Source organism: Phaethon lepturus, unplaced genomic scaffold (assembly GCF_000687285.1).
Source record: "Phaethon lepturus isolate BGI_N335 unplaced genomic scaffold, ASM68728v1 scaffold48056, whole genome shotgun sequence".
In the NCBI taxonomy this organism is placed as follows: Eukaryota; Metazoa; Chordata; class Aves; order Phaethontiformes; family Phaethontidae; genus Phaethon; species Phaethon lepturus.
The window spans coordinates 1-26,988 of record NW_010546471.1 but is presented as its reverse complement, the minus strand read 5'-3'; the positions used below and the strand labels follow the sequence as shown (position 1 = coordinate 26,988).

General features: G+C 44.2%; 1 protein-coding gene across 1 annotated transcript in view; it reads right to left on the bottom strand.

The window, feature by feature from the left end:
• LOC104622495 (G protein-coupled receptor kinase 5-like) overlaps positions 1-24,691 on the bottom strand; it is a 45,652-nt gene extending 20,961 nt beyond the window's left edge. The window contains 3 exon segments of the mRNA XM_010289302.1: positions 14,979-15,056; positions 23,656-23,768; positions 24,556-24,691. Coding sequence (XP_010287604.1) covers positions 14,979-15,056; positions 23,656-23,768; positions 24,556-24,691 — 327 coding nt within the window.
• Positions 24,692-26,988: the final 2,297 nt, after the last annotated feature.

Here is a 26,988-nt window from a genome sequence, read left to right as displayed (position 1 = left end):
TGCAACTGCTGATAAAAAGCACGGTGGCTAGGTCTGAAGCTGGATGCAGTATCACCCATAAGTACCAGGCTCTGGGTGGGAGCTGAGGGCATTGCACGCCAAATGCAATCTGGTCTTCCCTGCACTAGCACAGTTGTCCCTGGCAGCCTGAACGCCAGGAGACCCAGACCATGCAGCTCTGTGTGTGCTGCATCCAGTACCCTCCGTGTCCTGCACTCGGCACCTCACTGTAGTGAAATCTGATTCAGATCAGATGAAAGCTTCCAGGCTGTGTAAGTCCCCATTATCCGTTATTTTGAACGTCATGTTGCATCACTATTCTTTAAAATGTAATCTCTCCTTTTTTGACAGCTCTGTAAGTTTTGCTACAGGCTACATCACTCAGCCCTTCAAGACACAGTATTTGTTGACCTTCACTGAACAGGACAGCCAACAAATAAGGATTCTCATAAAATCATCTCTCCACATTTGCCATGGTACTTAACATTTCTCTGACAGCGTTTCCCCTGTGACTGTGTGGAGGACACCTGACCTTTTGTCGATCTATCAGCTGACCAAATTCTTTATAAAACAAGGTGAAATGCCAGCAGTACCAAGGAAAGCCTTCAGAAGACCTTCTCTGATAATTTTACTCTTTCATTAAAACATGTTATTTGTTCTAATCTTCCTTAAGACAGAACTTCCAAATCTTTAAAATGGATGACTTTGGTCAAGATGTAGTGTACTATAGGTGTTACCTCAAAGTCTGTGGAAGTGAAAGCAGGCAGCTGGCTAGCAGATATTTGCAACTTCAATGAGTAAAAGCATTTTCCTGACAACCCAGCAGTTGGGGTTAGCTTTTCTGAAACCAGAGTGGGATAAGTAGCAGGTGTCTCTGTGTCTCTGTGACTCGGATTATTTCCAGTAGCTGGATGGAGCCCAGAGCAGATGCACACACAACAAGAACCTGCATGTGCAGAGTTGGTTTATTGTGTGCAGCGCTGCTGCTTCTGTGGGAAAAGTGCCCAAACAACAAAGGGAACTGAGGGAGATGTGCTGAGACTCCAGCTAGAGGCGTGTATCCAGTTGTGGTCGCCACCGTTTGAGAAGGCTATGGAGAGCTGATGAGAACACCAAGTGTCCGGAGGGTTGAGAAACATGCTTGGGGGAAAAAAAGCCAAAGGGAAGTGTTGAGGAACTAGATTTGTTTAGTCTGGAAAAGTAAGAGTGAAACATGATAAAGGTATTTTAATATAGAAATGTTTTTAATAAAGAGTGCAGGGATCAATTATTCTGCATGTTCTGCTCTACACTGGGGGACTGATGAGAAGGAATCCACTTAATTGGATAGGAAGACTTTTTTTCTAATTTTCCACACAGGGAAGCTCAAGAACAGGCATATGAATATTGTGGAATCTGTTTTTGGAGGTCTGAAAGACCTCTGAGGGCAGACAGACATCTGTTGATGATCTGAGTGTATTTGATATCTCCTCAATGCAAGAGGCGCTTGAGCCCTCTTTACAGTCCTTTGTACCAATGATTTTACAAAACACTGGACTCTGTAAAACAGAGGCACATGGCACGGCCCCGAGAACAGCTGAGGAAGGGAGTTTGTATGCTGAGTGCTCAGCAAAGTAAACCTGGAGCTCTGAGCAAAGGAATAAGTATCTTTGCAAATGAACAGTCCCGCTTGAAAGACGCTTGTCTCAGTCACCATGGTTTCCTACAAAAAAGAAACAGCTTGCAGAACCCTGAACTTCAGATCAAAAAAAGGGATGGCAATGACTTTGGTCAGGCTGACTTTGCAAGAAACAGAGCAGGTTCTTAGTCTGGAGGTAATTCTTTATCCTTACACAGTGCCTTTCATCTAAGAACCCTGAAATATTAAAGCTTCATTGCATGATTAATTCTTCATGAGCTAGGTAGCAATCTCACGATATTTTACAGGACAGTGAACAGGGAGGTTAAGAATTGTGTTTTGCAGAAGAGTTGATCATCATCTGTGACTGAAATCAAAGGAGATAAATGAAAACCAGAGATGCTTAGATTCCTCAAATCAGTCCATTTGTAGCTTGCAGTTAGTGAATAAGGAACAGAAACCTAGAAACACGGCTTTCATTTTATACCAACTCCTGCCAGTGGATGCGAGTCACACGGTATCTTAAAACATGGCTGTTCATCACTACAAATATTACATGAACCAGAAAGATACCACACTCTTTAGAATGACTAGACTTCAGGCAAACTTTTGTCATAAACACAACTGTTTTCCTGGCAAATTTCAGACTGGCAGCCATGATACTGAAACATGATGAGTTAGAATTCTAAGTTACTTGCATAAAACAAATAATGTGCAGCATATGTTATGTCTCAGGTTATGAAAACATTCCACAACTAGCTTAAAGCAATTAAAAATGTTTCAGTCAATGGACAAAGGTTTAAGCCATAACTTTTCTTGAGCTGTCTCTGGTTCCAAGCACTTCTGTCTTAATGATATGTGTATTTTCAGATGTTGACAACAATTTTCTACATACAATCTACCTGCAAATCTCCACACAGATTTGCTACTAGTAGAGACCTCAAAACTATGAAGAAACAGGCTAAAGTGAACTTTGGGTGAGATGGTGCATGATGGGATGAGAAGAGTTCATACACAAAAACTGGAAATAGTGGCTTCATCCAGTTATGTTGCTGTATTTGATTTGCTCTCGCACAGCCATGACCCAAGACCAGCAACGGAGAGCAGTGGTTTGTGTCAGGGATGGGAAGTCTGCCACATGCAATTCCATTCCTTCTGTTGCTTTTGCAGAGTCACATCCTTCTCCAGATGTTTGAGGAAGGCTCAGCTAGCAGGGGACTAGTTACCAGGATGGGTAGCAATGGTATGACTATCAGTGTTGACTGTCCTTGTTCCTCAGTCCTTGGAGGTGACCACTCATAAGGAGGACTGCAATCAGAGCAGTTACCAGAAAAAGGGAGAATAGGTAATACGTGCAAGTCATGCTGGTAGGCGCAAAATCAGGGAAAGACAAGTTTACGTGCTCAGGTAATGCACATTTTCAAAGGGGAAAGCTAATGGAAAGCAAAATAGAGACCATGAAATTGTGCCTCTTTGTGCCTCCAAGGCTGATCTGCAACTTGTGGCTAGACGTTCACCTGAAAAACTGTCCTGTGGTATCTCCACTGGGGTCTGCATTGCTGCCCTCAGAGCAGGAACACGCCAGCGCAGGGCACAGCACAGGCTCTGCTTGCCTCACTGCAGGGAGATGTCCGGAGCCACTTGGTGACTCTGATGTCCCCCCACCTCCCCACTCTGGGCAACTGGGATTCAGTCTGAGCTACAGCCTGGGAAGTACTGACCATGCAGCTGGTGACTGATGGAGGGCAAGTGTGAAGAGACTGACAGTGAGTAATGCAAAGGAAAGCGATGGAGGAGAAGATGGAGTGTCTTGGTAGTACTCTGATTTTGGGAAGTCTGGGTTAGGCATGTGTTTCAACCTGGTGAGGGAAAGGTTCTCAGCACTGTCACAGCATATGCAGTCTCCTGATGCTTTTTGGTGTCATGCACAAAAATGTTGGAACATTCTTTTTTCTTGCCCCGTGTCTGATCTTGTCTGTTCAGTTTTAGCTGTGTATGTAGTAAACAGCCAATTCTACATCAGGAGCAGCTGCAACACTTTAAGTAATCAACTTCTGCATTTTCTTTTTATTTTTTTTTCCTACCACAAAGTCATCTGTGCCTGAATGAGGCAAACCAGTAAAGCACAAGGCTTCATAATTCCAGGATATTTGCTTTGAGAAGACAGATGTAGGAATTGGCAGTGAGGTGGACGGGGAGCATGGAGAGCAGCTGTGTTATTAGTAGCAATTTATCTATTACGACAGCATGTAGACATTATACCTGAGAATGGGAGCCCGTAATGCCAGGCACTGCATACACATGTCATGAGAGGTAAAGCTTCTGAAGCAAGCCCATCACACTAGCCCTGGCAGTGGGAACGGGGGCCAAAGACATGGAATACCTCACCCAGGATCATAGAGTGGGTCAATGACAGAGGAAAAAATTGAAGCTAATCCTGTTCTCTGATCAAATGGTATTTTCAGTACTGAGGGCAGGATCACTTGCTGGTAGCTAAATGAAGTAAATCAGCCGTGCCTATCAACTGTGGGGTTTGTTTTGCAGCTGCAAGCTGATCTGGAATCATGATGAATCTGTTTTCCCTCATAGCCTACTAAATTATCAAAACACATGTTGACACACAGAAAAATACAATGACTGAAGACAATAGAGCCCTCAGCAAACATCTGAACATGTTCTTCTGCCTGGAGAAGTTGTACTAATCCATCACAAAAAGCAACGCTAACCACTGCAGTTCATGAACTCATTCACTGCAGTAGATCTGATGTAGCTTCAGGCTGACTTGCTAGCTCCAGACTTGCTGGGCTGCCTCTCGGGCCTCGGCAAGCCCACTGGTACGAAAAGGCTAAGTTTCTTCTCTGGGTTTCCAGCATCCTTCCTTTTTGGTGCTGGGATACAAGCTGTAGTCCTGAATTATGCCCTTCCTTGGAGAAACTCAGCAATCACTAAGGTTTCCTTTCTGACAAGTGCATAGAAAGTAAACACGGAGTAACATTTTTCATGGCTCTCCTGTTAATCAGCAACAGGATCCGCTATACAGCTATACCTTGTTTTTCCTGTTCTCTACCTTGTTGTACCAAGCTACCTTGTTGTAGCTGCTATCACTGAAAGCAAAATGCTCCTTTCTAGAAACTACGTTACTGCTCCTGATGGTGGCAAACAAGCAACTGCCATGCAAATGCTGTGAGTCAAAACATTTCCTCCATAAAGACCTTCAATCCGAAGTGTGGTTTCCTTGGAATGTTAAATTATTTGATTCAGAGAAATTTGGGGGTGTAACCACAACATGAGTTTTGGAGCAACAAAGGAAAAGAAAAGATTGCCTAGATCAAAAAGGAGAAATTTCTTCCTGGCTCCTATAGGCGACCAGAGGAAATCTTAAACACTCAAAGCCCCATAGAAAGTAATTTTGAAATAACAAAATGTCCCATGAGTCAAAATTTAGTTGTTTCATCAGCTTCTTCTGCAAGTCCAGTGAAGCAGCTGCAGGCTTTATACCCTTCAATTAAATAGAAATACTCACCACAATCCCCACCAGCTATGGGGTTTTTAGTACAGCTTAGATTAAGTACCTAAACTGGTCATCATGGAAGCTATGCTTTTGACTTCAGTTAGTGAGAAACTGGGCCTCACAAGAAGTCCTTGGCAAGATGTTTTTCAGTATCTTCAAACCCTAGTCTTTCCCCACCCATACTGTTTTAATAATTCTTTGGGAGCCTGCTTATAGAGGCTTTTTCACCAAAGAAACAAATTTTTCCTCCTTTCTGTAGACACATAGGTTTATTGGTGTAGAGGTGCTCATAAATTAGCCAGCTGAAATTGTTTTATATAAACTTGCTTTAAAGTAGAGGAAGGGAAAGTATGTTTTACTTGTTGCCTTTTTTCTGCTTTAAAAGCATTTTGCACAGAGGTTAAAGGATGAAAACACAAGTGAAATAACCAGTGCCAGTAGCCGTCAGCAGGATGAGGGGGGTAGCTTATGAAACAGAATAGAAAAGACGACTAATTAATACTAACCAGGATTTTCTAGCTACCCAAGAGTTAGGGTACTCACACAATCCTTGGAAGCATCATTAGTTCAAAAGGTAACCTCATCTGTTAGCGACCCAGCTGAATCACTGCTACAGTGCGTTACTACAAGCAGCCAGATGTTTGATAAAGCATTTTAGGAAAAGAACAGAATTCTCACCATTAGTGGCAACAAACATGACAGGACAATTTTGAAAGCTTCTTTTCTCAGAATGTTTTCTTCTCTCATCACGTGTGCTTAATAGGCTTGGATAGCATCCAGTGTCCAGCCTCTTATCAGAACCTTTCTACCTTTTAATGTCCTCCCACACTGATGGATAGCCTAAACATTAGCAAGCAACCTTATGTTGCAATAGTCATAGCTTGGCTTCCTTTGGTAAACCAAATGTCATTTGTTCCATTAAAAAAAATCCCTAAATCTATAAACACTCATTTACAACCTCAAAGTTACTGAATGACTTTCTTGCAGGAAAACAAACAGATCCCTGCTTGAATTCACTCCTCTGAGGCATAAGCCTGTAAACATGAGTAACCCTTCCCTTGCAAGCAGTCTTCACACTGAAGCCCACAAGCTATTTGCTTTGCACGAAGGCAGCTCATGCATGAAGGCCTGATCCTCAAGTCAATGGCTGTAGTGCTGTCAGGTGCAGTAGGGATTTTGCAGAATTTGCCTTCATCTTTTTCCATTAGCAGGTCAAAATCCTGAGGAAACACTTGAATGAAGAAATGAAAATCCAAAAGAGAGTTCGGGAAGCTCTTGAAAAGGATTAGAAAGTGAATTAAATAAACATCAGGCAGGAACCAGTGGCCCACTCACAGAATGACTGGAAACACCCACAAAAGCAAACAAAATCACTACCTAGCACTGCTGGAAACAGGGCATTCCCTAATCACCTGTGTCACACGATCCATTAACGATCATATGGTAATAGCCATCAGCAAAGAACTGAGAGGAAAGACATTTATTGTAGGAGATGACACACTGTTTGCAGTGGCCTATTCCACTCTTCCTCAGCTGTGCTTGTTGGACAAACAGCACCTGTGCCAGGATGATAAACTCGCTATATGGTTCATTTTTGACTCAGAGCAGAGTCTGTCTTGATTAAAAAACAATAAATTAACATACAAGCTGAGGCTTGGCATGTAGGGTGAGTTTTGTATGTGTAGTTGCATTACTGGGAAAAAAAAACCTAAACATGAAAAGTTTGAAGTGCTACATTTCCACAACCTAAACATGCTGGTTATTTTAAAATCCAATTGTAGTCAAAAGATGGGTTTTTTTAAATCATTCTTACTTGTTTATTTTTTACACTTATCTAGTGATATTTTAATGAATTGAAATATATTTATTTTCTATGCAATTTAAAACATTCTTTATGGTAATGCTGTGATTCCTGGTTCCAAGTTAAAATGACACACGCTAACATTATTGGCTTAATGATTCTTCTAGTTGCATCATCCCAGCCAAAGGTGTCGGCTTCAGGCACCTCATCTGCATTTGCCTGGCACATCCCTGTGAGGCTACTCAGCTGCTTAAGTCTCCACATGTTTTTCCAGAATCCTACTTCCCTATTACGAGAGAATCAGATGAGAAATAAGGTATTTTAAACTTCCATTTTCATCAGTGTCTTCATTCTCTTCTTTGTTGGGACCAAGCATACAGCTGCCTGTCACTGCTTCCGAGTTTAGCTCAGTGCAATCCTGAGCTGAGAGAGACATTTGTTGACCCATTACGCTTTCAGCTTCAGAAATCCAAAGCTGAACCAACCAGGAAAGTGCTGCAAGTTGCAGTGGGTGGACAGAAGGGCTGTGGAGGTCAGGTGTTCAAAGGGCTCCTGTTCTGTTCAGAAATTGTGCACCTGTGTGTACATGCCATGCAGTGCAATGTAATTTATCCTGCATTACACCTAGCGTGGAATTCACCTCATTGCACTTTAATCACCTAAAACCCAAAACACTCAAAGTCTCCCTGGGCTCCCTGTATAGTCAGGGGACAGAAAGAGACCCTCATCTCTCCTATCCAGTTGCCCGCCAACAACAAGGCTGCAGTGTGTGTGTTGGAGCGTAAGAGGCTGGACTCACCAGAGGTCTAGTTTAATGTCATTCTGCACAAATGCACAAAAGCCATCTCCTGCAGATTTCTGGGTGTCTTGCAGGCCAGTGTTTCAGACAGCTGGAAAAGGTTGATTCCTTTTTTCCCATGTGGGCAAGATTTTCAGGCAGAAGAGGCTGTTTTTGGGGAAACTGAACGAACCTTAAAGGCGTATAATTAACTTCCCTGACCATTGATTAATCCATATGAACTGAGTATAAGTGATGAGAGATATGCAGAGGGGATAGGGAAAAGATGACTCCCTGCAAACAAGAGGAGGAAACCATAACGGGCATAGCCATTAGCCCAGGGCAGACAAATAAATCCTTCCCATTCTCAGATAGTCCTGAGCAGACGGCTCTTTATTTGCACAGTATCCTCAGCCCTTTTGGATGCCCCGGCTACTCTCCGAGAGGAGTCACAGCAGCCTGGGGGGCCTGTCTTGCCTCAGCAGACAGATGTGAGCCAGGTTTACATGCGTGGTTGACATCAATTAGCTGAAGCAAGTTTCCATTTTCCAAAGGGTCAAGTCAGAGTTATTCCAGCAAACGCAGGGGAGCTAGAAGGCTTTTGCCTACTGACCAAGTCATCCCAATGATCTTCCTGACCACAAACGACAAACGCTTTAGCAGCATGTGAACTTGGGAGTCTAACCTCTCCAAAACAACAAGGAAAAAGCAGAGCTTCAATTAATAGCACTGCTTAGCATAAAATCAGTGTAGTTACTGATTCCAGCCCAAACCTTCCACCAGTCTGAGCAAATGTAAGGCAAACACAGCTCTCCCTAAGACTAAAGGACAGGACACAGGACTGCCCAAGGACCCATTCTGGGACAGCAGCACTGGGACAGAGCAGACTCCATGTTGTTTCCATAGGCTCTCATGCAGTTTGGCACCATTGCAAGAGACAGAAATCCGCAGTAAGTGTTTAGTTAACTAACATTTGTATTATAAACAGTGGGTAAAGGATGAGGAAATAGGACTTGAGCAAACCGTGAGAAAATGCCTTTTAGTCTGAGACCACAGCAAAGAGACTCCTAATCAAGGCAACACTGATTTTTCAGATTCCTCTGCCACACTATATTACAGCCTGGGCCCAGTGACAGAAGAATGTTTATTCAAATAAATTCTGATTAGAAAGCATTAATTTGAGTAACAAGGTTGCTGTTCTGCTGTTCAGATATTTTCCCAGAATTGAACTTTGGAAAAATGAGCTTATGCAGAAAGTACACTGAGGAGGTACTTTCCTGGACTAAGACACAGTGATCAGCAAAGATATTGATCGTGCTGTCTCTGGAACAAGAATTATGTATTGATTTCTCTGGAGACTGGATTATGTATCGATTATGCTAGCTGCAAAGCAAAGGCCTAAGTAATGTTATCATCTCTGGCTAAAATGGTGCCCATAGAGTAGCAAAGTCAATAGAAAGGGGAGATGAGAAATCCACTGAGTCAAAGAGTAAAGTCCCAGGGCAATTAATTAAATGGCAAAACTCTCCTTGGCTCAAGTAAGGCCAGGATTTCTACTTAAGTATTTAGCATCCTGAAAAGTCTCCTAATAGGAACCCAAAGGACACAGTGACTAATGCTTTGAGCAAGTAGGGTCATTAATGAAATGCAGAGGTTTAGAAAAATTTGAAACTAGCTGCAGAGATAACTCTTGGACCAAGCCTTAAGGGACCATCCGCTGTAGCCAGTGAAAAGGTTTATTGTGTTGGCCTTTTAGTAGCAAGATAATAAGCTTACAGGGGGATGGAGATGACTTGCTAGATATAAGTGATAGATGCTGAATTTGTACGAGAAAGGTAACAATGTAGAAAACAGTGCCTGAATGCTCACCTTTCAAAACAGAAAGCCTCTGTGTCGTATTAAACTCTGCAGATTGCTTTACAGAAGCTTAATGTTTCTTTCTTCCAGAGCTTCCCGTACAGTAACATTCAGCTTTTGTTTTGGCAATTCCAAAAACTAATTACAACAACGTTCCCTAGAAGGCATTTAGTAAAACTAAACAGTTAGATGAAGAAGTCTCAGTACTTGAATCCAATTCTTGGTATGGTATGACCTGCCCTTCCAGGATTCAGCCAGAATCATTAAAAAGTGATACATGAAACTTTCCCTATGGGAGATGGAAGGCTTTAGTGATCAGCGAAGATGACTCACTCAGAAGCGCAAGTGCTGAAGTTTGCATTTATTTTGGTGGTGGAAAGAAAACTCAAGGAGAGAGCAACCGAGGGCAAAGATCCTCGGCATCAAGATTAAAGCAACGGTGTGCAAAAAGAAAACTACTCTTTGCCAACGCACAGACTTGAGAGAGGGTGTCTGTGAGCAGGAGCCCGGACTTGGCTGCATGGCTTTGTCCAGCAAAAGGCCTCATATATCATTTTAATTTCATCTCACCCATATTACATCATAGTTTTCTTCTCTATAAAGAACTGATTTGAGAGAAGAACACATGTTAGCCAGTAGACAAGTAGAAGGCCAGGCACTGCTGATCAGTCAGTTTCCCTTTCAGGGGACTTTTCCCTCCCTTCCTTATCCTATAATTGTTCATAAAAACAAAGACATATTTTCATTTAGCAAAATATCCATTGCTAGCCTTAGACTGGAGTAAGGAGGTTATTGCTGTGCCCAGCTAACCTCTTGCAGCAAAGAAAGAAATTGCAAACATGGCCTTTATTCTGTGTGTTTCCTGGAGGAAGGGAGACCAAACAGGAATTCAGATAAGAAAATTAATGCAGTTGCTGTTCTTCATATTCTATGAAGTATATTAATGGGGATAACAATACACATTAGACATCCTATTCAGTAACATTTTTAGTACCCATCTGAGTCCAAATATAAACTATAATGGCATATGGAGACCGTCTTAAGAGCCATTTCAAATCAATTTAGTTTTATGTAGCATCTCTCAAAGTATCTCAAGGTGATTTACAGTGAAAAAGAAAATAATGGGCTAGTGATTTAGTATGGCACAGGCAGCTGTCAGGCAGGAAGGCAAAAATGATGCATGGAGATGCAAAACTCTAATTTAAAAGCAGTAAAAAGGTAAACACATCTCTTTGCTCTTCCAGTAAAAGAAGCAGCCAGGTAATGAAGCCAGGCTGAGTTCAGTTTAACTCAACCGTTCCACGAAGCACTGAGGGCTTTTCCATTTACAGACAGAACTGGAACTAAAACTGAAACATTCCCAGTCAACTGTTGAGATTAGGAAAAGCCAGGAAAGAAATATTTGTGACCAATTCATTTTAGCATTTTTACCATCATATTTCACAACCTCAGAAATTTTAGACTTCCTGTGGGTTGGACTTTTGCCCTTTGGGATTATTAAGTCAAGAAGGCAGCTTTAAGTGCCTTTTTCATGGAAACTGTTAAAGCCTCTCTTGAAGAAGTAAGACTCTAGTCAAGAAACATTGATCTTGCCAGTGTGGCAACCATTGCACTGCTCCGGTTAAGCAAAGGCAGCCTGGAGGTGGAGTTCCCTTCAGATTACAGTCCTGAAGTGATACACGCCTCGTTGGGTCTCATCCTTCTCATCCTCTTAATGCTCAAGGTGGCACATGCCTCGTTAGGTCTCTTCCTCTTAACAGACAAGGCCGTTTCACCAGTGCTTATCCCCACATAGGCCCTGAGGAGTAGCCAGCTCACATCTGGACCTCCTTGGAGAAGTACGGTAACAATTCTTCAGAGCATGTTTGAAGGATGGGTGGTGTCTTCAGCTACAGGATACCTCTTCTGTGGGTTTTCACTCTCCTTCTCACCACTCAAGTGAAGCTGCTAAGGAAGCCATGAAAATGCTTGTATTTTGGCGTCCTCAGCGTGAAGATCACATGTACTCCTTACATTTCCCTCCTATCAACTAGTTCAGAATGGCCTGTTGAATATGAATGTTTCAACGAACTTTAGACAACAGAGAGAGAGAATACTAATGTCTTCCTAGGTGAGGACCTGAGCACACAGAATCATAGAACAGCTCAGGTTGGAAGGGACCTTTAAAGATCATCTGGTCCAACGTTTTGTGGGAAGGGGAGCCTAGATGAGATTATCTAGCATCCTGTCCAATAGCATCTTGAAAACGTGCAGTGATGAGGACTCTATCACATCCCAAGAGAGGTTGTTCCTACAGGCCACTTCTTTGAGATGCCTAAAACACCTGTTTTCCTTTCCAGGTGCCAGGACACATTCAGAATTTGTCACCGCTGTTGCCTGCAGGCCAGTGAGATGGTTGAATTCTGACCTGCTCATGCCGCCCCTGGCGTCAACCACGACAAAAGGCTGCTAGACCTCTTCTCAACTTCCCCAGAGAGCATGTAGGGACTGTTCACGACGTTAAAGCTGCGAAGAGTCTGAACTGTGTTTACTTGAAAAAGTGCCTCCCCCTCGACCACCTTGGCAAGTGTTGAGCTTGTTTAGCGGCCTCGGGGTGGATGCTGAATGTTCTCACACAGAGATCTCCAAGTGGGAATTCACTGCTCCCACACGTTCGAGTCTGCAAACTGTACGGCGTAGCACCATCTTGCAGGCAGTGGCTGCGTGAGTCACATGAGGCTGTGTACTGGTGTGATGTCTATTCATCTGGGAAAGTGTTTTCTTTTCCTTTCTGCTGTGCAAGTACTGTATGTTTTATTAAAGTGCATGTTCCCTATGCAAATGAATGCACTTTAGAATGATGATATACTGACACATTGTATGTCAAATATGTATGACATTTAAAAATCTAAGCAAGAACTAAAAATCATTTATAAATATTAAAAAGCATGAAGTCTACTTTTTGTTTTCATTTTGCTTCTGATCATGCACTCTGGGAAAAATACTCCTCACATTATAAGACTGAATTATCTGTCCAAGAACTAAACCTATAATTTTATTCTATCAGTCAAGCTGTATGTCACACTATTTTTATATCAAGACAATCGGGTTCTTTGAAGCACTGACACACACCTACTTAAAAGAAGCATTCCTCTGAAAGCAGGAGACTTTGGAATCAGCGGCAATTTGTATCTTTCAAGGGACTGATAAATAAATGGAGAAATGCAGCTCCTAATGAAAAGAAGGCTTCCTTGCTGGCCAGGATGATATTCCATAAAGACATTTGGGTCCCGTTTCATTCCTCTTGACTGCAAGCATCTAACCTGGCTTTGAATCACTGACTTCTAATGGCTTAAAACCTGTCCTTTGGAGGTTCTTATTTCTCTTTCTTGACAAGAAAGGACAGTAGGCCATCTGAACTCCTAACCTGAGTACCTTAGTTAGGTATCTAAAAAGAAATTTAATTAATCCAGGCCTTGCTCTAGTTTTTTAACTATTTGTTGCGCGGGAGACTTGTTAGAGAATCTAGCATTCAACCCACTGCTATGGCACAGTCAATCTCACCTCCAGAAAATATTTTCTGCTACACAGGGCTTAAACATCCCTCTGGGAAGAAGCAGGAGTTTCCCATTTAAAAAAAAAAAGTGCAGTGAGACCAATGCAGACATTAAAGCACCACGACCAGGGAGGCAGTTTTAGATTACAAGTGAAGGAGCACAACTTTGTGTTTCCTTTTGCCCAAAGACGTGAAGGCAACTTGCAAATACCAGAAAAACAGAACAGACTGTAAATATCTTTTAAATATTTACACATCTTTAAATATTTTACGTATTAAGAAACCAGGTACACAGGTCAAATATGAAGTGCAGAGCATGGCAGAGAATGGAAACTCCAGCTCTGGAGTCCCAGTAATTTCCCTTCCTATAACATCACCACTTTTGCTTAATGAAGAAGCAGCTGCTCTCAGATTGGTCTTCACTGCACATTCACTTACCTCACTAAACTATTCCATGTGCTTCTGCTACACTATGGTGCTGCTGGCAAACGGACAAGGATAGCAGGAGTGCCATGGGACAGCAGGGAAAGGATTTGGCATCTGTAAACCTGCACCAAGACCGTCTGAAACAAAGCAGTACTATCATTCTCTCACTTTGCTAGCCCTGCTATCAGCAAAATGCCTTTCTCCAGTTCCAGATGAGAACTTGAGCAGTGGGAAATATTTTCCCTCAGTATTTGTCCCTCGTTCCTCTGTTGACAGAAAATTTAAGATAAATGGTCATTTCGGTGGATTTAAAAAGCAGTGGAACTTCATGCCCCTAATGAATGGGCAGCAGGAACTCATGCTGGCAGTGCTAAATGGCTGCACATGAAACTAGCCAGGCTCAGTAAACGAAACCAGATCCCGAAATGCAGTCTGAGATAACTGAAAGTATGCATTGAAATTTATTGTAGGAAAACGACTGACTGGAAAAAAAGTGGTCTGCTCTGCCCCTGCACCTCCAAAACATATTGTACCATTTAAACACTTTAGAAAGACATCTGCCAAAAATGCAATTAATTCTCCTGAAGGTCAAATGTATTTCTCTTGTAAAGCAGTTGAAGCAGCAATTGTACATCTTGATTACTCTCATGAAAGCAACTTAGGAAAAATCCTAGGATTGTTCTTGTGTTTGAAGTTGGTCGTTTATTGCTTACTGGCAGTGACTTTTGTTGCAAAGGTTAAATGCGGTCAGCAAATGATCAAACCCCCTCCAAAAAAGAGTTAGTCCCAGTGCAGCCTGCCCAAAATTCCCACAGCACATTTGTAGTTCTGTTTGGAGTGCCACCCTGTGGAGACAGCTGCTGCCATGAGCTCCTCTCCTTCGGACAGCCCCGAGATGCAACCCTGAGGAACCCACAGCGGTGGAAACAAGAACGGGCGACAGCACCTCGCAGCTCCAAAACTCGCTGTCCCATGTCAGTGTTGCATGCCCCTGCCTACCCTGGGGCAAATGGTGGTGGGGAGAAGTGGGAATTTTTGTACCAAAATACAGTGTCTATTACCAAAGACCATTTTTGCCGGTGCTTTCTACACAACAGTGTATGAAATGGCACCACCTCTTTTGAGCTGGGCAGGAAATAACTGTGGCATCTGTTGGTAACAGCTGAGGTCGCATGACACCACAGATGTAGGGCTTTGCACACCAAGCCCCCAGAGAAGCCTCTTGCTCATCCACAGATGAATTAAGCCCCTGGTAAACTCAAGTTCATCCTTAGAAGTCAATTGCTGGATTGGATTAAAATTTTTTTTCTCTCTGACTGTTTGTGTAAGACTTGCAAGTTTATTCACTGGAGATTGTCACCATAAATTTTAGGACTCTGGTTTACAAAGCCTTGTTTAGCAAAGGTGTGCCTTGCAGCATTCCTTCATAACGCCACTATGGCTGCCCCTTACCTCTGGAGTGAGGTATTTCATCATGATATCCTTTCCTTTCTCTCCCAGCTTCTCATCTGGAGCAATTTCATATTCTGCCTGGAACAGATATAAAAAAAAGGTCAATATTTGCACTTTTATTTCACCATTATAACTTCATTTTAGATGTGGCCTTAACGGAATGCTCTGTCAGAAAAATCTGAAGGATAAATACCATTTTCTGATGGAAGTAAAACCCATAGAGACAATCCCATTAAAAACTTTCCACTATATATTAAGCAAACCCTAGTGGTATATTTTCTGAGATGTTGTCTCTTAATTAACACCAACAAAATGTAATTCATTTATCTTTTATAGCTTTGCCAAGCTAGCTTTCAGAAAGCATTCAGTGACTAGAGATGGCAACTTTATTTGCTTTTGCTCAAAGGGAAGATGGACACAGAAGGTAAAGTCATTTCTTTGAGTAGTGGAGAAAGTGAATGTTTGCTAATTCTTGCCACAGCGGTATTTCAAGCGCCAGGTGAACTCCTTCAGTACATTGTCTTTTTGGTTGAATGTGTCCTTCCCATGCATTTATGTCTTTCCCTTGGTCTAACACTTCCCCTTGGTGTAACACTCCTCCTGCAAAGCAGAGAGATTTGCCCATCACTTTTAGTGATCTTTGACTCAGTGCCTCCAGAAGGCAGATCCAAGAGCCGATTCTTAAGACCAAAATAAAAGAAGAGAGGCCATTTAGAGCAATAGACACTACAGGCAAAATTCTCTTTGACTTCCCCGGTGCATTAAAAAAGAGAGCACCACATTCCCCACACAACATTTACCTACATTTTAAAATTCTGATTCTTCTACGCATTACTGTCTTTTGATGAGTTTCAGGACAACTTTTACATAGAAATCAAAGGAAGCATTACTTGTGCACCATGAAGACATTAATCCATGGAATTTTGGATCCATGGCAGGCATTCAAAGGAAACGCACACCGTGTGGGACTCCAGTGACTAAATGACAATGACAAGTTCTTAGAGACATTCCCACTTGGCACTGCTCAAGATACAAAGCTTTAGGATCACAACATTTTCCAGAAAAAAAATCAAAAAAGAAGACTGGCTAACAGCTTTCATGACTGTTCATATTAGAAAAAGGATCCCAGAAAGTGCTGCCAAACCAATCAAGTAACCTGGTCCAATACAAGCTGTCCGGGATGATAAATGAGGAGGAAGTTAAAAGGAAAAAAAAAAAAAGGTAAATCAGACTGAACTGGCAAATACTTGGAAGAACAAATTTCAGAACTATTGCCCATTGGAAGATGTATGTACTGCTCCGAGCCTGATGCAATAAATCCGAAAGCAGGCTGTAATGGATACCCTAGCTACGCAGACCTAGGAATGACATGAAAACCACAATGTAGTAATAATGCTATTACCCATCTATCTGGCCAGCGCCGATTTAGCTCCTGCAGCCTAAGTCTGAAGCTACGTATTTATACACATACATAGCAGGTTGCTTGAACAATCTAGAACTATGATCTGATTTGGTTTGGGAAATGACAATGACCACAAGTAACAGAGAAGCCTGTTCTGCTGATGAAAAATACACCAAAAGCTAAAATCCACACGTGCAGTACTTCTCTTTTAGGGACCATTTTGGGGATGAACTGATTACATTCTCATAAAACTTTATACAAGGGTTTAAAAAAACCTTTCATCCAATTTCCTGCCCTTTTAGATGGTATCTGAGTATGGGTCATTTCAGCTCTTTAAAGCACAGGCATTCTCAAATGTTTAGCGCATCGTAACTACATTTTTCTCCATGATTGCTTACTAGGGGATAAAGCAATGGCAAGATTAACAGAAGGAAAAATTTTTTAAAAAGTAAGAATTGCATCTTTTTTGGACCTTACAGTTTATGGTTAGGTTCACAGACAAACTAGGTGTTTTTAATATAAAAGAAAACAGAAACAAGGTATTTTAATAAAAGGAAATAATTGTACTTAAATGTAACTGTCTGTGCAGAAGACTGCAAAGAAAGGAGAACTCCTTGGCATTGCCACAGCATGGAAGCATCTAGAAGATCTTCTGAGTCCTCCATTCAGTGCTATTTAGTGTTTATCCAATAACGACCATTCTTTCTCCTTCGTTTGCTTTTAGACTCTGGATTCTGGTAATATATTGGCTCCCTAGTAAATAAAACCTGATTCAAAATCATCATCTGCAATGTGAAGTACAGCAGGGAGATGTAAAAAAATCTGATGTCCTTTCTGCCACAGATAGCTACCCTGTTACATTTACATCCCATCTGAATTGTGGAACAGGAAGCAAATCAGGACAGACCAGAAGAAGACAGAAGTTCATCAGGAATCAGGCCAGTGTTTGGAAATGTAATTCCTGATGGGATCCAACATATGCAGAGCTAAATGCACACATGTATACAGAGTATCTAATTCTGTCTCAAGATAGTTGGGAAGGAATAAAAGGAAAGTTTAATTATACTTCCATTCGACACTCTCATAAAACGCGACACTGTGGTGGTGAAGGTAGGACGTGACAGACAAGTGAGGGTGTGAGAAGGAACCGTAAGCTCCAACTGTGAACAGCATTGATCTCGCTGTAGCTCGAGCACTAGAAGCCCATTTCATTTGGTTTCTAAGTTCATTATTATTCCTCCCTTCAGAGCCACTTTCGAGCTATTCAGCAACAGATACTGGTACATTGTCAGCCACGGGTTGTTACTGCAGGAGGAACTGCCCATGTAGACAGACAGAGCGACTTCCCCATGCTCACTCTGCCACATGCTTGGGAAGCGTACCAAGGTCCTCAACTCTCAATCTTGTGCTTAAATCACAAGATACCTCCCCTTCTTCCACAATACTCAAAAGCACAGCCACAGTTTGCAAATCCCTAATTGCTAGAAATAACATCGTTACTTAAAATCCATGTGGAACAAAATATTTTCCATTATTCCTTTGATGAATCCAGGCATGTGTTTCAAGGCTCCTGCTCTGAAGTCTAATAGCTTCTCCATGCCCTAGTTAGGTCAGACAGGGCCCTATTCATAGCTCATAAATGAGGGGAGGATTTACGATCACCCTGACTGCATGGGACGAGCTGCAGGGAAGGCTCTTTCTGCGGGCGGGCGCGGATCCTTCAGTCCAAATGGCGAGAGGATGTGGGCTGGCCGCCGTTTGTTGCTAACTTTTCTTTTGGCTGCTGTTTCGGAGGTGGTAGTTACTTCAGTGGCTCCTGCGTCCCTAGAAGCAACCCTGGCTGACTGGGGCACGGGGGTGTGCGGTGTCCTTCCCTTCGGAGTAGCTGTCCTTGGGGCAGGCGGAGTGAGATCAGATGGGAAAATGCACTTCCACTGGGAAAGAGAGCAACGTTCAGCCTGTGGCTGGCTGTGGGATGGGGCCGTGGGCTCAGGGATGGCCCAGCAAGAGATTCGGGGGCTGGAGGGTGCCTGTGACCGATAGCGAGGGCAACGGCACAGGGAGCCAGCGGGGGCTCACATCAGCAACCTTAATTCTGACACATTGTTTGATCTAGTGTTTGATTTTCATCTTAATATTCTTTGAGCTCCTGGAACTGTATGACATAAAAATATGTGAAAATTGAAAAACGGAGCCAAAGGGATCTCTCTGAAGATCTGGGAGGACTCCCTCCCACGGGAGGTAGCTGCTGGTTGCCTGTGGGAGCACGGCACGGCCACAGGAGTTGGTCCCTCGTAGCCAACAGGAGACAGGGATGGGAACGGATGCTCCCACCAGAGCGGTTTCTGCTTCTTGGTATAAGTCAGGAGCAGTGGAGTCACCTTCTGAGCATCTGCAGGAGGCTACTGGCATTTCGGTCCCAATTTTACACCTCTGCTTTCTCAGCTCCCTCCTGCAGGAGAGATCCCCAGCACCTCTCTCTGCTCCAGCTCCTGCTCACTCCTTCCTCAGACGCCAGGTTCTGCCCTGTCATTGCTCTGTGCTCCAGCGACTGCCCTTGCACTTGCCTCCACTGGAGATTTAAAATCTGTGACTGAAAATTGGAACGCAAAGCCCAAACAGCTGGGATTCATAATAACTTGCATTTCTAAATGAAAAGTGAACTTGAAACCACGTTTTTCATATTTTTGATTTTTTTTTCAGGGCAAAAAGTGCCCTTTTGACTGTTTAAAAACACATTTTGAGTCAATGAGTTTGTTGATATCAACAAACTGGCATTTCTGATGGAAAAAGCCTTCAACAGCTTTAAGACACACATACACAGATGGTTTATGTAAGGGACTTAACCAAATGAAACCTCCCTAACAGCAAGACAGGGTTTTTACAAATGGCATTAAATGGATGTTCGCTCATCCTTTTTACCCCAGATAAGTGTAATGTCTAGTGAAGCATTGAGCTTCACCCGAGCTCCACCCGAGCCCACCCGAGGAGGTCGTGCCTCTCACCCCTGGCCGTGCGTCCAGATAGGACAAGCAGAAACAACCCGGAGAGGCAGCAGGGACATTTTCCTCCAGAGGATGTGCTTCTGTGTGACTTCAGTGCAAAGAAATAACATCATACAGGTTAGAGAGAAAATAACGTCACGTTATTTTCTCCTTAACCAGAATTAGCCACGTTCTCCTCCCGTCGATCTAAATCTGGCCCACATTAAAATGCTAAAAGCCCTCCCCTGGAAAAAAAAAAAATTATGAATGTGAGTAGACAAAGCAGGAAAGGGAGTCCAGAAGCTAACGTCTTCACTATAATGGCACACAAAAATCACAGGAGAGGAGAGGGAAACGTCAAGAGCTAGCACCCCAGGAATCTGCTGCTGGGAGATGTTGCTAAAATATTTGTAAGCACAGAAAAGTGTGCTTTAGGGCTGTGCGTGAATTCTTTACCAAGGGCTTACGAGGGAGCTGATTTAATCATAAACCATCACCATTTAATGATAATAGTTTATGTGTGCATAGTTCCTTCACCTGAATGGCCACATAAGGGTTTGGTGAACCCCGATGGGAGTTCTTTGTGTTTACATGCACACAGATAAGCACGCGATGCACTCAGAGACACAAGCTACAGCCATCGATACTTCTTACTAGGTATTTTATCTAGCTAAGTCAGGACCTCTGTCATTACTACATATTTTATCTAGTCAAGTCAGGATATCTCTCATAAAATTGTTTGCACAGTATCCGTAATAACAGCTGGCTCCCTGTCCTTACAGCCTTACCGTACCAGCCAGGAGAAGGGGTTGCTGTTGCCCATTTCCCAGCCAGCCAGCCTCACTGATGGTCGCTTACTCGTCCCACAGCAGCAGTGGGAACCGACCGCCCACAGCTCCACCAGTGCTGCACTGCAAAGCTCTGCATCTCTTTGTTTTTATCACTTTTATCCTTTAATGTTGGGGCCTACTGCTTACAAACCACGTATCTTTGTAGTCCATTTTATGATTGATAGATTGTGGCTAATTACCCAAACACTGTTCTCAGAAGGCATGTAGAAACTTTATGCCTCTGAGCACTTTAATCTCAATTATTGGCTGAAATTGGCCAAGGTTTTCACAGGTTTCAGAGGGAACTGACAAATACACACCTACATGCATGCAGAATTTAATGATACAAATCCTTTTTTACTCAGAAAGCAGCCTAACAACTGTTTAACTGCATAGACAAAAAAACCCAGATGCTGCTATAATTAGAGTTGCAGGAGACTACATCAGACCAGGTTAGTTATTTCAGCCGACAGCAGAAATAAATGTCAGCAAAGAGGGGATTTTTTTTTTTCTCTTTACATATTCTGGTCTGCAAGGTCTAGTTGATTTTACCAGTCTTTGGAAGCAAAGGCATGAGAGAGAGCTTGCAAAACTTAGTCTCACGTTAAGTATGGGAACGGAGGTTGCTGAGTGTCTGACAGCTTCTGGTTTCCCCCCAGGAGCCCTGATGGCTGCTTTCTTTGCAGGAGTTGAGTGCACTGGTTAAGAAACTGTAGTAAAAACTGGGAGGCATCCATTACTGGCTCCTGCCAATGACTTACTGCGTGACCTGGTAAAGTCCCTTAGCTGTGCTCTGTAAAAGAGAGGTGGTCCTGCCTCTCAATGTGCAAAAAGCTCTGTGAGCCTCTCATGAACGGCTAAATATTTTCCTCTAATATTTTTTTCTTTTTATTTGATATTACACAAAAGCTAAGTTTTGCATCTCATGTTAGAAAAATAACTAAATCAAAAGAAAATGGAAGGCCTTGGCTTTTTCTGCTCGGGGCTTGTTACAGCAGGTGGTCTCCAAAAGGTTTCATATTCCTGGTGGTCTCAGAATAGAGCTGTAAAGTCAAACTTCTCATCTCATTATAGGACTTTTTTGCCTAACGTAGAACTTGGCCTGAATCCCACTACTCACTCAATGCAGTATGACCCTGCTGGGCGAGTTTCAGTAGCAATCATCTAATTTAATGGCTATGGGCTGTATTGCTAGACCTTAACATTGCCTAATACAGGGATTTTCATGGGCTGGGAGCAAGCTTGTACAGAATTTGAAATCAGTAAACAAAGGAGACTGCTGTTAATTAGCGTTAAAAAAAAGAGAGAAAGAGTAAATATTCAGACCTCCACACAGCCAGGCATTTTGTTCATGAAATCCTCGTACTGCCAGTCTAAGCCTAACTGGGAATGGATCGCTGGCCCAGTGGAGGTACGCAGGGCAGCTCCAGTCTGCAAAAGCAAACTGGGAGAGGGTGTAAAGCACACCCTCATGAAAGGATTTAGGGATATCAGTCCGGGATTGCTCGGAGGGGGAGCTTTAAAACAAAGCTGGTCCCACCACAAGCTTTCGCAAGGACCGGTACCGCTTGCATTGCGGGGACGCTGGGAGGACGCGGAGTTTCAGTGCTTGGCACTGCTCCACAGGGCTTCGGGAGAATGAAGTGACACAGTGCCCTCGATTCCCGCAGCCGGAGGCGGGCTGGGCAGCCTGGCACTGCTGGGAGAGGCGCTGGGCAGCGCTGCAGCCAAGGTTATCACGCCGTGCTCTGGGGCTGGGGGCTCGGCGGGGGGCACACAGGGGGACAGTCAGGTTTCCTTTTGTCCAGATGTTACTGCCAGTGTCAGCTCGAGCGGTACCCCCTGAGCGCCCGCTGCCAGGCGCGTGCAGGGCTCCCGCAACGTGGGCTTCCCTCTCCGCAGCCCCTGGGCACTGCTGGGACCAAAATGCGATGCCTGCCGCTGCGAGGAGGCGTGAGGAGAGAACAGAGCCTCGCTAACCCTCTCCAAACTGAGGGCAGCTCAGTCTCTTCTGTCTGAAATTAAACCCACTTGGAAGCAGTCTTTTGTGGTTGTCTCCCAAAGGACTCCTGCAGCTTCCTAGAGGGACAGCCATCGCCCGTCTCCTCGGGCATCACACCTGATGTGGCATTTCTGCGGGGATACCTCTCCCGAGACGGGCGTGTGATGTCTCATCAGTGGCAGACACCTCACTAGGTGATGCCGGTTTGGTGCAGGACAAACACATCCAGGGTACCCGAAATGCCCTGCTGCCTGCCGGCCTGGAGCACAGCTGCACGGAGCGTTTGTCAGATGGAGCAGTTCCATGTACCTTGATGGCTAAACCCTTCTACTAGGGAAAAGCACAATCAGTGCGAGGAACATCAGGTGGAAGCTGTGACCAGCTAAAACTGATTTGAACAGGACTTCATCCAACACTTTCTGTGATGCTGTAGATTTGCTGTAGATACTGTAGTGCTAAATAAACTTTAAATGACCACATGTCCTCTCCCAGACTCTTAATTTTGCAACTTCAGTGCAATCCTCACATCCCCCTATACTTCAGAATAGCTTCACCATGGTACAAACAAAAAATCACTTTATCCCTGTTGGTATGCATCATTTTGCTTTTGACCGCCAGCGTCAGCCAGAGAGCGAAGCCCCCCTGCACACCTACACTCAGCAGTGACAGGTTCATCTTCCTCCCCGGGACAGTTTAGCCTTTTGGCTCATCAATACCCTACCCCTCCACGGGCGCTCAGCAAGAAAGCTGCTGAGAGACTCTTCCACTGTGAACAGCTTCTCCCGCTGGCACTACACGTGGCCAAGTGCTGCCAGACTGGGAAAGAGCGTCAGGCCCCCCAGAGCTGGGGGATGTTGCTCAGTGGCCGCGTTAACTGGTAGCTCACTGGGGTGGAAAACGGAGCAGATTTGTTTCCTGGTGACCTCAACCAGGTCACTTCTATACCTTGTGCCTCTGTTTTCCTATCTGAAAAACCAGGATAACCATCAGGATGTTTTGTAAATCCCCCTGAACTCTACCGATGAAAAGGCTTGGCAAGAGATAGATATTAGTATTATCATACTCCTCATCCTCTCTCGCCAGTCCGTTCATCACCTTCCCTTGCCTCCCAGTGCCTCCCAGCACTGCAGGCTTCACCCACATCAAAAGACATTACTCACAGCAGGTCAGCTGCTTGGGCGTTGGCAGGAAGGGAGGCTACGCCAGCTCTGTGCTGGGGTGCCTGTCCTTCTCCCGCTCCGGTGGGCTCACACTCCCCGAGGCTGGCACCAACCCCACGTGCAGTGCTACCGCCAATGACACTGGGATGCTGACGGGGTCAGCCCCCGTCGGCTGCTTGCGCAGCTGCGTTAGACACAAAATCACCTCCCATGAAACAGCGATTTCTTGGGGTCAGGGGAGTCTCCTCTGTCAGGAGAGCACTGTGAAGCACCCCAAAATATCACAAGAATTGACTTACCACCGAGTCAAGGAACCTAATGCAGCACTCGAGTGCAGGTCGAGTTTCACAGAACTGCCGAAACAGAAGCCTTCCGATCGGCTGCTTTTCACATATGCTGCAGTAATCTCTCTCTAGAGGCAATAAAGAGAAGAAGAGAAGCATGAAAATGAGAAGAGCTTTGCCTTTTGGGTTGATTAGGAGTTTAAAGCATTGCATGAGCGCAGAACCATGACCTCAAATCAGAACTGCTGCCTTCTCCACCACCACGTTTCAGATATCCAAATACAAATATAATTAATGGCTTTAAGACTCAGACAAGAGAGGCTCAGTTTTACAGATCTGATGTTGGTAAAAGTCCCGCAAAAGCCATTTAGCTATTATGAAAAAATAATTTCACATTTTTCTGTGGTGGAAATATATGCACTCTGCAAAGGTATCGCTCAGACTGGTGGTGTTTGTGGCAATGTGGGGAGCAAATTACAAGCCCTTGAAATGTGAGTCATACATTAAAGGGTAGGAAAAGCTGGAATTCATGGAGACCTTCCTGGATGCATCCTAGATATGCACTAAAGTGCCCCTAATCTCTGGAAATGCTTAACCCACTCTCTACTAAACAGTTATTGCAAACTATGTATTTTCAAATTTCTGCTTTTTCTTTTTTTTTTGATATTTTTCTGGTGAGAGCAGCAAATCCCGCAGCCTGTTCAGAGCAGCAGTACTCGCTCGAGACACGTTATTCCTCTAGAAGCACACACATGTCAAACAACATACTGTGTTTCCTTGAGCGTTCCTCTCACCACCCTCCTCGCTGCCATATGGCACTTGCTGTTATTATGGAAACAACCAGCTTCTAAACACATAACATAGCACTGCAAACAGACATACGAAACCCACACAAGTTGTCAGTGCCTTGGTTACTTCTCTCTGAAGCCTGGAGTCTCTCCTGCCATGTCTTTCATTCCCCATTGCTTTGGCCCCCTGCACCCTTCCGCTCCGTCCACTCCAAGGAGAACATCTGCAGGCACGCGGCTGCGACGCAGCTCGCCTTGGCCATGGGGACACCTGGACGAAGGGCTCGCTCATCACAGGTTACGCCCTGGGGACCACATTCTGCAAAACCAGGACATCCCTCCTGAACGGAAAATGCTGTACGAGATGTTGGACCTGCTGACCTGTAGCTGGGTGGCAGGTGGGCAGCAGCACCCAAGGCTGCCTCTTGTAAGAGGAAGGTGGGTGCTTGCCCGGTGCTGTGCCTGTGTGCAGGTATGGCTGTACTTCAGGAACTGGCCCCTGCAGCACCTACGGCATGGTTGCTGGAGACACCGGTTGGGGCTAGCTGGACTATGGTTTTAATTCGGTATGGTCTTGCGCTGGTCTGGTCTTTTAAGGTAGTCTGGAAGGAAGTAAGTACCAGCACTGTTTTATGGCTGACGTTGCCAGTCCATTTTGGATCAGGATGTCACTCAATCTATCCAGAAGATTGCAATGCTTTGGTACCCTCTGGCAAATAAAACTGGATCGAAATCACTGTGTAAATCCTAACACGACTTCCAGTCTACCTAACTATCAGCAGCAAGCTGGTTTGTTCGCATGAGCTGGAGCCTCCAGCGTGCAACATCACGACACAGACACGTATGGCAAGAAAGCCAGCGGGCTCGCTTGGACGCTGAGCAGCCTCGGATGCTGGGTTTCCTTGCGAGTGGCACAAGCTTGTGCTGCTTGACTGAGTAGCTTTTTTAGCGCAGAGGCAACTGCTGAAGGGATGTGCAGACACGCGCGGCGCTGAGGTAAGCGAAGGAGTTAGGAAAGAGCCTGAGTGAATCAAAACAGCAACTCAATGTCCCAGAGGCCAGCACAAAGGCAGAGGCTGAGCAGCCCAGGTGAGCTCGCCTGGGAGGTCTGGAGGTTGAGCTACATCTGTCTGATGCTGTTTTCTGCTACCTTGACTAACTCACTCTTCTGAAGGTATGAATAAAATATACACCCTGAGTGTTGGTAGCACGCAGCCTCCTTGATGGCAGGACTCAATCCCTCGAGAAGCCCAAACCCACAGCAAGCTTCCTCATGTTTAAACTAGCAGTGCAAAAAATGCGGCTGTCTGAATTTGTAACAGAATAAGACACAAAGGAACAAATACATTAATCACCTAGTTTGCCCTATATTTTCCCTTGGACAGCACCATATGGTGCATGGTGACAACCCTTGTTGTACAAAATGCAGTTAGTTTATCAAAGTTTTTACGATGTGGTGACGCTCACGGCAGCAGAGGATGCTCTTCTAACAAAAGGGCTAATAATATCAGTAAATAAGAGTGCAAATTGCACATCCAATAACTACTTCATAGCATAGCAGGAAAAGAAAACAAGCAGCTAAACACTATTACATACGTGCATAAATGAAACATGAAGACGACACGAGCACAGACTTCCTCCTATGGTACCTAACTTGGCCAACACGTGAGAAGGGTGACCCATTAGTAATGAGGAAAAAGGAAATACCAGAAATAATCTCTGGAAACACAAGAGCCAGAGCTGTTCCCTGGAGCCATCCACTCCTTGGTCATGTTCGTTTAAGTGCTGGATATACCAATACAGACAATAAATACATGATGTAACTGCTTTCATTCCTTGCAGGTGACACAGAATATTTTCTTAGGCCCTGATCTTGCCATTGGCCTCACTAAGTCAGCGGAAAGAGTCTGCTCTTTCTTAGTGGACTAAGAAAGAAAAACACCTCTCTCAGCTACAGCAGAAAAAAGGAGTGCACAGTTTTGCTATAGTAAGGAAAGAAGGAAAGCAGAAGCATTTTAACAGCGTGCTGCACCCCGAAGACCTGGCTGCAGCACCCAGAGCGGCGTTCACGAGCCGCTGCACGAGGGGAGGGGACGGGGAGCCACGCGGGCACCGCAGCCAGGGGCTCCCTTGGGCTGGGGCTAATCGTCGTGTCGCTCTCGCTCCGCCTGCCAGTAAAAATATCCAACCAGTTTCAAAAGTTTAAAAAATAGAAAGAATGATTTCCTGAGGAAATGGAAATGTTAAACACTTGGAAGTGAAACCATATGCTTATGATGATGAAGTGTAATGAAAACAGCTCTGAGAGTGGTATCTTTGGTAGTCAGATCCTTCTGCTTCAGCGCAATCCTGTTTAACACCTGCAAAGTCACCAAAAATGGGGGTGAAAAGCTGGGTAGGTCAAAGCCCTAGGAAAGCAGTCACTGCTCACTGACACCAAACTCTTTACTTAGAAAATATCACTGGCAAATAATGTGCGCAGGCAAGTGAACTCTTTATCTTCCTAACAGAGTAACGACACAGATTAGTATAGAATCACAGAACCACAGAATCACTAAGG